Genomic DNA, 11169 nt, shown 5'->3' on the forward strand with positions numbered 1-11169 from the left:
CTTAAAGGTTATGGCAGTAGAATTTTTTAAAAAAGTGATTCATTGTGGCAGAGATTATTAGTTGTCCACCATAATCCATGTTCATTTTCTGGATGCAAGCTAGACCTGCATTTGTTGGTCAGTGCCACCTGGGCAAGAGTGATACGCCACTTCTAAGCCAGGGCCTTTACAGAGCTGGTCTGCCTTCTCAGTGCTTTTTTCCCTCCTGCTGCCTTAAACTTGGGGGGTGGGGGCTAGCTTTAGCCATATAGATGGCAAAGCCCTAGGTAAGGTAGAGCCACAAGCCAGGTCTCTGAATCAGACACAGAAAGCCACCTGCTGACGTGGAATGAGCAAGAAACAACTCGACTGTATTTGGGCCATTGTTATTGGGGGGGGCAATGTAACATCAATTCAGCCTACTTTACCTAATAATTTCTTTAAACTTTTTTTTTCAGTATTAGGGATTAAATCCAGGGGCTCACACATACTAGGCATGTGCTCTACTACTGAGCTGTATCCCCCCAGCTCCCTAATAATCTTATTTAAAAGACTATCATGTGCTACGTTTCTGTGTAAAAGATGTAAAAATATGGTGTTTGGGCCTGAGGAGTACAGTGGGGCACTCTACCATTATACACTTTCTTATTCATTTTGACAAAGAATTTCCGTGGCCAGTAAGGGAAGGGGGGAAAAGACAGAAGAGTGCTGGTGCAGACTTCACTTATAGGGGTCCTTCCTTGACTGCCTCAGTCCTCAATGTGCTTCCCCTGACTCCTGTAGTACTGACTGTCCCTAGTCCTTACCTGGCACTTACATATGGAAAGAGCAGGGCAGAATTGGGAGTCTTAGGGTAGGCCATTCAGGTGGGGCCTCTCAAGGTCTTAATTCCTTCAGGGTTTGGCTTTGAGCTTTTTGGATCCAGAAACACAAGACTTGCTGTGTACAGGAGCTCTTCAGGCTTTCACACTGAGACACTCATGCTGACCATGCTGCATAAACCAGAATGTCCATGCAGGATTATGCTGAGTGACAGTCCTGCCAGTACAGTCTGGAATTCCCTGTTAGTATGTGACGCATTTGGGAAACAGAGTAACCAGAAGGCTGTCTGGTGAGAAGGAATCTGAGTAGTTGGGTAATCGGGGGAGTCTAGCATCCAGGCTGTGCATCTGGTAAATCACCTCACAGTAGAGTTACACATTCAATGACCAAAATCTTTCTATGAAATTTAGTCTCTCTTCCTTGGAGAGCATGCCGTAAAACTGGAGAGGACTGCTGTTAAGATTTCCAAATTCTAAGGCTTGTGCAGCTTTTTTTCCCTCCTGATTAGTAAATACAAGTGAGCAGGGCACTGTTTTCTGTTACGCTTATCTGAGTCCACATCCTGGTTTCTGTGATTGGACTTGAATGTTCTCCAAGCTGTCACTTATCCACTGGAACTTTAATTTCTCTGTATTTATTAGTCACATGATTGCTTATGAGTTAAAAGTACCTGGCAAGAAGTTTAATGACTTGAAATCTTTAGCAAGAAGTTTTGTATTAGTTAATATTAACACTATTATTACTTAGATTATAAAGCTTTTGTCCACCTAACATTACTAGGCACCTATAGTGCACAGTTGTCCAACCTTTTGGCTTGCCTGGGCCACAGTGAGCGAAGAGGAATTGTCTTGGGCCACATATAAAATATATAAGTTAATATACATAAATAACAAAGTTAAAACAATTTTGTGAAATAACACACCAAGCCCAAGTTTGATAATTATTAAGAACACTTACAGGCTGGGGATTTAGCTCAGTGGTTCCGCCACCTGCCTCGCAAGCACAAGGTCCCGAGTTCAATCCCCAGTACCAAAAAAAAAAAAGAACACTTACATTTCTGCTTAATAACAATAAATGCCTGTTTTCACAGGCACACATGTAGGTGGGTTAAAATACTATTACTAGTAGTTGCTGTGTTTGGCTTGCCAAGTTGCACAAATGCATGTAACATCTGCTACACATGGGTTTCTATCTGCCTGTGTGATGGGTATAGGAGGCAGAGTTACCACTGCACTGTGCCCTCCCCTACACAACGTTCCACTGTCGAATATACAGTCCATGTTCAAGCAACATGCAATCAAGTTATGAAAAATATTGTTAATATAATAATATTGAAAGCTTATCACCCTCTGGAACTGCATTACAAGCTGTTCAGGGCCACTCATGGACTGAGGACCAGACACATCTGATCTAGTGTCTTACATCTAGTAAGAATTAATGCTTGATGTGGTTTAAGAAGTTGCTGAAATAAACATGGAAGTAGAAACACCCTAGAATAGGCACTACCATTCTCAATCTGTCCAGTTCAGGACTGTGTTACCAACAGAGGGAAGACCTGGAATTAAATGACTTGGAAATTAGTCAAAGCATAATTTCTCTTAAGTCTAAAGTGTCCTCCCCATATTTTGAGACTTGGTGACATCATCTGACCTTCTTTAAAAAAGACTTTTAGAGGCTGGAGGGTGTAGCTCAGTAGTAGAACACTTGCCTAGCATGGATGAGCCCCTGGGTTTAAATTCCAGCATCCCCTAAATAAAAAAAATTTTCCACAGACTTTTATTTGGTTATTTTTTTCTTGGTTCCCAATGTCTTTGGCCCTTGTCATATTCTTCTACCTGTATTCCCTCTTCTCTTTATTCTTAGTTGTTTGGATCTTCCCTGATTTGGGGCCTGTTAGAATTTTTTAAAGTACAGTAGCCAAAAGATACATTCAGAATTCTGGCTGCAGGTGTATCTTATCTTTAACTGAGAATAGGATAAGGCAGTGGTGGTGAACATTTTAGAGCTTTCAATGATACAACCAGCCCACTGTGGCATGTATGCCACAGGTTCACCACCACTGGGATAAGGTTTTCTGTTTTGCTTCCAGTACTCCTTTTGGTGGTCATCCTTTGAGTGGCCTTGTGGATTTAAGTTCCAGTAAGTGCTTCTCAAATCTTTACATTCCTTAAAACTTTGGCTTTGGATTGAATTTGAGTTCAAGAAAAAAGCTCAAAACCACACAATTTAAATTCATGACGGTCTTAATCCATGTCTTTAACAAATCTCTGCAAATAAAAAGATGTTTTGTGTCAGTCACGTTACAACTCCCCCACCACTACCCACTACCTGGACACCAGCTTGAGAAGAAGGCTCCCAAGGGTACAATCTGTGATAACATTCTGCTCTGATAGTTTAGATTCCTTTCTTTTAAACTCTTTTTTTTTTTTTTTTTGGTACTGGGGATCAAACTCAGGACCTTGCGCTTGTGAGGCAGGTGCCAGAACCACAGCTAAATCCTTGGCCCTAGATTCCTTTTTGATAGAGTTGGATTGTCTAGTCTTCACCCTTAATGTAGGTGGGAAAATATTCAAGTTGTCAGAATATGTATGTATTTCTTGATGTGCTGGGAGGAGGAAGGATTCTTGGGGAGATGAACTGTGTAAAGAATAGAAACGTTGAGACCAGATTCGATATAGCTCCTGAATCTGGCACTTAGCAGCTGTGTGACCTCTCAAGGTCACTGCTCGTTTCACCTATGGGATCAGCATCTATGTCATTTAGTTGCCTGATAGGATTGTTTTAAATAAGAATTTGTGTTGCATGGTTAGAGACAGTGCCTCAGATCTTTTAAATAATCGATGTTAGATATTTCTTTCTGTATACTTTAATTTCTCCAAGTTTTTTATTAAAAATATGTAGAATTTCTAATGTACTTTTGTCCTAAATTGACTACTTAAGTTTCTTTAAATCCTGTTGGCTAGTCTTGCTATTTTACTTCTACTTCATAATTCTGGGATATGTGAGGTCTATTGCTACCAATTTCTGACTGCTAGGTTAACATCTCTGGGTTCTTACTTTAAATCCTGTTGGCTAGTCTTGGTAGTTTTACTTCCACTTCATAATTCTGGGATATGTGAGGTCTATTGCTACCAATTTCTGACTGCTAGATTAACATCTCTGGGTTCTTACTTTCTAAAGCTCAGCTTCTGCAAAATGGTGTTCATAATAGGACCTATCTCAGGGTTGCTGAAGACTGAGGCAATTCTGCTATTCATGTGATTTTTTTTGTGGTACTGGGGATCAAACCCAGGAGTACTCTACCACTGAGCTACATCCCTGTCTCTCTTTAAGTTCTGAGACATTGCTAAGTTGCCCAGGCTGGCCTTGAACCTGTGATCTCTTGCCTCAACCTCTTGAGTAGCTGGGATTACAGGTGTGTGCTATTGCATTTTGCTACATGTGACATTTTAAATTTTATTGACAAAATGAATATGATGTTGTCCCAAGTTGTTATTTGTGGCCCAGGCCAGTGAGAGAATAGCACATGCAGTTTACCTTGTCATTCCCTCATTTGTTTTCAGGCTGCAGCCTAAAAGACTTTGGAGATTTGAGTTTTACTCCTGTTGCTAAAGATGATCCCTTCAACAACCTTGTAATGAATCCACGCTCAGTGGGCCTTGCTAACCAGGAACTGACTGAGGTGGTTAGTAGAGCAGTGTCAGATGGCTATAGCTGTGTCACTGTGGGAGGAGACCACAGGTAAGCTGGGACCTTGGGGAAGGGCTGCATGACACGGCGCTTGGTTTCCTTACCTGGAAAAAAATACTCTACGGAATTTTTAGGGTCTGATGTATGTTACAGCATTTTAATGTCTAAGATCAAGAGCTGCTGAAGGCACTGTGTGATTTGCTTTGTACATTGCACTGCATTGTAAGAGGATGTGTACCTTCAGCACAGCAAGGCTAAACATAGATGAAAAAAGGTGTTTAGACAGTGTTTTCATGCTTATCTCTTGGAAACGCTTGAGAAATTATTTTTCATTTAGCTATTTTGGAGAACTGGTAGAATCCATCAACAGGCCCTATGTAGGCATTTTTTGTTAGCATTTCTACTAATAGATTTGTTAGAGACACCCTGCCCCACACCAAGTGAGTATATTTTTTACCTCCACATTATGGACCCTGGGTGACTATTTTTTGTCTCTTAGCAAATCAGCATGTACTTAGGACTGTACAAAGAATTTTTTCAGCAGTGCTAGGAAATATGGGAAACTTGAGATCTATTAGGACTAAATTAAATTAATACATGTACAATGAAAATTTACAAATACTGAATTCTACAGAATTTTAGAGATGAAGTCAAGTCAGTCTGGGCTAGTAAGATTTCACAAGGGAGTGTGATGTGAGCTAAGAAAGGTTTTTGGTAGCAAGAGGCATCTGAAATACTAGGAGTATGAACATTTCATACATATTTTCAGTTACTTCTCCTAAGAATGCCATGAAGTAGGTGTGGTTTTATCTGATTTTCTGCTGGAAGCATTGAAGCTAGATAACTTATGCAAGGCCGAGAGCAGGATGCTCTTTTCAGATCCAGTCTGGCAATTTTCCCTGAGGAGCTCAGACAGCTTTTCAGATCACTATCAGAGTTAAATTTGGTGTGTGTGTGCTGGGGATTAGACTCAGGACGTCTTCCCTGTTAGGCAACTGTTCTACCATTGAACTTCATCCCCAGCCCTAGAAGAGGCAGGTAGATTCTGCATTAGGAATAAAAATTCAGATAGGATAAGAAAGTGGTCATACCCAGGTTTCCTACTGCAATGACTGTGGCATTCAGTTAAACCACGGGACAGGTTTCCTGCCTCCGAGCTCAGTGCTGACTCTGGAAGTTTAGTCTTTCTTTTCTGGTTAGTTCTCACTGTCTGGGGACTTGACCAATGTGATTACCACAGTCTGTTTTTTCCTTTGTCTGTAGCTATCTATACTGCAGCCATCTTACTGCTTACCTATTTCCTATTCGACAATGAAATCTAGGCTCTCTGTCCAGATTCTAGCGGGGAAGGGATAGATGTACAACCTGAACAGCTGTTAACATTTTAAAGGAAGAGGCATTTTCAGATCACTCCTTTTATACAGTACAACTTATGCTGTCACCTTAATCATTAAAAAACCACTCTGGATTTATGCTTTTTTTTTTTTTTTTTGGAGACAGGATCTCACTATGTAGTGCAGGTTGACCTTGAATTCACTATGTAGCCCAGCCTGGCCTTGAACTCATGTAAATCCTCTTGCCTCAGCCTCCAGGACTGGGACTATAGGCATGCACCACCATGCCTGGCCACCACTCCTGATTTAAACAGGCCAAGTATGATTAACCCTTTCTATAGAGAGGAAAACTATAGAGAAATTAGATGAGTGGCTTTAGTCACAAAACCACCTGGACTAGAACTCCAGTATTCTAAGTCCACTGCCATTTGCACTGGACTGGACTGTCCCTCAAAAGGGCCCAATGTGGTGGGAAGCCTATAAGGCTGTCTCATGCTGTACTGACCAAGGATGACTGTTGCTACTTTCTAAGATGCTTAAACTGCGTTCCCCATGTCAAATCCCTTGGTTGCTGGCAAGCTTGGCAGCTTTCCAACCACAATCTCATTAGCTGTTTTCCAGCAGTTGAGATAGGACAGGTGGCTGATATACACAGAATCCAAGAACAAAACACTTCAAAAGATTTGAATGCTATGCAAAGGTATATAACATAACATTCATGCTAATACCCCTTATTTTATTCAGTGGTGTATGAGATCTTTAACTGGGGTTTCCCTGTTAATTTAATGTTTAACAACTTTGACTTTCCAGGTTTTAGGTGGTATCACATACAAGCTTTCTAAAAAGCTGTAAAGCCTGGTAATTTTTCTCTTTTCTTTCTTCTTCTTTTTTTCTGGTAGTGCTAGGGATTGAACCAGGATCCTGAATATACTCTGCTACTGCTGAGCTGCACCCACAGTCCTAATTTTTATCCTTTTATTCTCTGGAAATTAGCATTAGATTTCCCAAGGTCTCCCTTAGGAAGTATTAAGCAACATTTTCCTGAATTGTTCCACACAGATCATATCATTAACTAGATTTTATTCATTGAACAGATCTTTGAGGTCCTTTTCTGGGCCAGGGCTGCTATTGGATCATAATTATATCAATTTGGGGGACAGAAATATCTCTCGCTGCAAGAATAGTTGGTTGTTAGCACTGAATCTTCAGCTCTTTACATTTCTCCTGTCTAATCCACTCAAGGTTCATCTTTGGGTACTACAACCCATGGACTCTTCTCTCACCCTGACTCACCCCAGTTTGGGCCCCGACTTTGTCCTGAGGACAGAGTGTAAACTGTGTTGGCTGAGGGTATTTGTTATGGGTGATGTTTACCAAGTAAAGGGCCTTGAAGATTATTATATCTGTTCTTCACAGCCTTGCAATCGGTACTATTAGTGGCCACGCCCGGCACTGCCCAGACCTTTGTGTCATTTGGGTTGATGCCCATACTGACGTCAATACACCCCTCACCACTCCAACAGGAAATCTCCATGGACAGCCAGTTGCATTTCTCCTCAGAGAACTACAGGACAAGGTCAGTGAGCCAAAAGGAGAAGGTAATTAATTGTCCTATAGGATTATCCTGGGGCTTCTGGGGTCTAGTTCACTAAGACTGGGGTGAAGGATAGGTTGAATGTGGCTAACCACTCCTTCATTTGTTCATTAAATACTATAATGGACCAAGTAGTTTGCCATATATGATATAGATACCTAGGACATATTCCCTGCTATTGTGGGGAGGGGCTCTTAATCTGGTAAGAGTAAAATGATAGTGTGTAGTAAAGGTAGTGACAGGTATCCCACAGCCTGAGGGCTTCTTGGTTAGAGGCTCCCAGGCCACACACTCAGATACACTGAACTAGCATATGAGTGATACAATGGTCACCTCTGGGCGATGTCTTTCCAAACTATTCATATTAGGCATAGACTACACTCTGTATTCCTCCCCTCAGTGAGAAACCAAGTTGAACCAGAACAGTACAAAGATTATTCATTAGGCAGAATTCATTTGGCTGTTAGTAACTTAAGATGGCAACTGTCAAGGAATCTGTAAACAGTTCAGCGACATGCAAAGGGATGCAGAAGGGCTAATCAGCATATTCCTGTTGTTTAGGTAAGTTAATGAAAAACGAAGAATATCTTAGAAGAGATTCTTTCATTCTTTTTGAGAAAGCTATACTGTTTTTCAGCTGCCCTGAAATATTTCCACATGTAAATCAAGTATGTTTTGTGTTGCTTTAAACATATCCCAAGGAGGAGAAAGCAACTGTATGCCCTTGGAAATGCACAGTGATGATGGGACACTAAGAATTCTTGATTACTTCTGTTCAATTTCTTTTCATAGATACCGTCACTCCCAGGGTTTTCGTGGATCAAACCTTGTATCTCTACCCCAAGTATTGTGTATATTGGCCTAAGAGATGTGGATCCTCCAGAACAGTAAGTTGATGTATTAGGATTAAGCTTTGGGCCTATGCTAACCACTTAGGTTCCTTTTTTTTGTGGTACTGGAGATCAAACCCAGGGCCTTCATATGGTAGACAAGTGCTCTATCACTAAGCTGCGCCACCAGCTCACTTGGATTCTTTCACTTGCATTCTTGCAGGCTGATGCTTGACTTAATCTGTTGTGATCAATATAAGGGGAAAACTCCCTTAAATATATATCTGTATTTTTTCCTTTTTATTTCATCATTTGACAGTATGGGAGCCTTTGCACTGAACTACATCCCTGTCCCTTTAAAAAAAATTTTTTTTGGTACCAGGGATCGAACTCAGGACCTCGCACTTGCTTGCCAGGCAGGCACGGTGCCACTGAGCTAAATCTCTGGCCCTAAAAAATTTTTTTATTTGAGAGCCGGGGATTTAGCTCAGTGGTTTCACCGCCTGCTGTGCAAGCGCAAGGACCTGAGTTCGATCTCTGGTACCAAAAAAAAAATTTTCTTTAAATTTGAGACAGGGTCTTGCTAAGTTGCCCAGGTAGGACTTAAACTTGTGACTCTCCTGCCTCAGCCTCCCAGTGTGCTGAAGTTGTAGGTATGTACCACTACACCAGTCTTAAAACTGCTTTTTAACTAAGAATTTCTTTATATCTCACCAGCTTTATTTTAAAGAACTATGATATTCAGTATTTTTCCATGAGAGATATTGATCAACTTGGTATCAAGAAGGTGATGGAACAGACATTTGACCTGCTGATTGGCAAGTAAGTAACTAAAATGTATGTCTACCTTTAGGTCTCTGAGGGGCACAGGGCAGCTCAAGTCTCTTGAGCATAGTACCTTTACTTTTAAAACAAAAGCAAAACTTGTATATATAAAAATTTCAAATAGTTCACATAAGTGTAATACAAGATCTAATTCATATTCTTCCTTAGGTGGGGAGGGGATTTCCTTTAAGTCACTGCTCAGATCCTGTGTCTCTGATGAACTCCCCGTTATCTCCATTTTAATGCTTATCTTTTGAGATGAGAACCATTCCTTGTTCCAGTGGGCCCATTCTTTCCAGCCTCATTATGGCATCATCCAGTTTTATATTAAGCAAATCCTGGTAGTAGAGAAAAAGGGCAGATGGATGCTAATCAAATCCAACTTAAAGAGCATTTTCCTGCTGAGTGGAGGGCACACAACTATAATCCCAGCTACTAGGGAGACTGAGGCTGGAGGATCATAAGTTTCAGGCCAGCCTGGGGAACCATGTGAGACCTTGTCTGAAAAGCAGGGGGTGGGGGTGGGGGTGGGGGAAGCATTTCCCCATTGTCAACCCTTTACTTCTGGGTAATCTGGGTGATTAATGTCATTTCCTAAACTGTTAAGAAATGCAGTAACTTGGCATAAAGGTGTTGGGCATTAGTTTTAGCCACTGGACACCAGCATTCAAATTGGAATTGCATGGGCCTGGGATTTAGCTCAGTGGTTCCACCGCCTGCCTCTCAAGTGCAAGGTCCCAAGTTCAATCCCCGGTACAGAAAAAAAAAAAAAATGGAATTGCAAGTAGTTGGGTTTGCAGACATAAAATCAGAATTAAGTCCAGCTGCTACTGCACTCAGAATAACCACAACTGTAACCGAGATCAGGCTAACTTAAATTCAGTATATCAGTGTCCAGTCTCCTATGGAAACGAAGTATTCATTATACTGGCTACAATGCCCAGACTACAGAAATATAAACAGTCTGGTGAGGCATGCAAAACAGATGGCAATATCATGAAGTGTAGTGTGAAGGAAACTAATATGCTAATCTTAGTAACTCCTAGGAATAGGAAACCCAGAAATCTGCTGTGTTAACAAATACAGTGTTGCCTCAGTTCACACACTTAATTCTTTCCATGATTCTGGTTGCAACCAGAATTAGTTCGCGAACCAAGGTAACCACTATACCAGGGCCAACAGGAACAAAATCAAGGAGTTGTAGTCACAGGAAGGAGTCTACAAGCACTACCAAAAATGTATTCTCTTGTCCTCTTTCCAGAAGACAAAGGCCAATCCACCTGAGTTTTGATATTGATGCATTTGACCCTACGCTGGCTCCTGCCACAGGAACCCCTGTGGTAGGGGGACTGACCTATCGAGAAGGCGTGTATATTAGTGAAGAAATACACAATACAGGTATGGAGCAACCAGGGCTGCAGCCTGTTATTCCATATCTAAATATGCTGCTGTCTCTTGCCTATGGGGGATCTTTATTATTCCATGTCATTGCAGTGTTTTTTGCTTAAACTTTAATAGCTAAAAAGCATATGGCCAAACAATAAAGGAAACAGTCATTTAGAGGCATATCTGGATCTGGATTGTACCAAAATACATACTAAATTAATTGTGAATAAGAAAATGTGTCTACACAAAGTAAGAACAGACTGCCAAACTGATGCAGTTCCTGATGTATGAGCCATCTAAAGGCAAATTAAGAAGGCAAAGCCAAGTAGCTATAATTTTGACTCTAATAGTAGAGGATGTTGGTTTGAGTTGGAAATTTGGAGTTAAACGTGATCTCAAGTTGGAAAATATCTTGGTCCTTTTTTTTTTTTTGGTACCAGGGATCGAACTCGGGTCCTTGCGCTTGCAAGGCAGGCGGCGGAACCACTGAGCTAAATCCCCAGCCCTATCTTGGTCCTTTTTATTTAGGGTATGTTTTATCTGAGTTTGTTTGATAAGTGCTTCAATAAGAACACAGCTGGATGACTGGCTGACAGAGCAGGCTTGGATTATTGAGAGTGGCTGCCAATGCTTATTGTCTCAAAAATGCATACTTGTTTGCTCAGTTTCCATTTGTCAGAAAGCTTCTGGTTTTAAGCCTACTTTAAAT

The 11169-nt window shown here is 41.1% G+C and overlaps 1 protein-coding gene across 1 annotated transcript in view; it reads left to right on the forward strand.

The window, feature by feature from the left end:
- The window catches only part of Arg2 (arginase 2), a 31260-nt gene that overhangs the window by 17937 nt on the left and 2154 nt on the right, over positions 1-11169 (forward strand). The window contains exons 3-7 of the mRNA XM_004837347.4: positions 4365-4542; positions 7242-7401; positions 8212-8306; positions 8967-9071; positions 10336-10472. Coding sequence (XP_004837404.1) covers positions 4365-4542; positions 7242-7401; positions 8212-8306; positions 8967-9071; positions 10336-10472 — 675 coding nt within the window. The remainder of the gene's footprint in view (positions 1-4364; positions 4543-7241; positions 7402-8211; positions 8307-8966; positions 9072-10335; positions 10473-11169) is intronic.

Source organism: Heterocephalus glaber, unplaced genomic scaffold (assembly GCF_053883595.1).
Source record: "Heterocephalus glaber isolate CG9 unplaced genomic scaffold, H.glaber_assembly_v1.0 deba00001608, whole genome shotgun sequence".
Lineage (NCBI taxonomy): Eukaryota > Metazoa > Chordata > Mammalia > Rodentia > Bathyergidae > Heterocephalus > Heterocephalus glaber.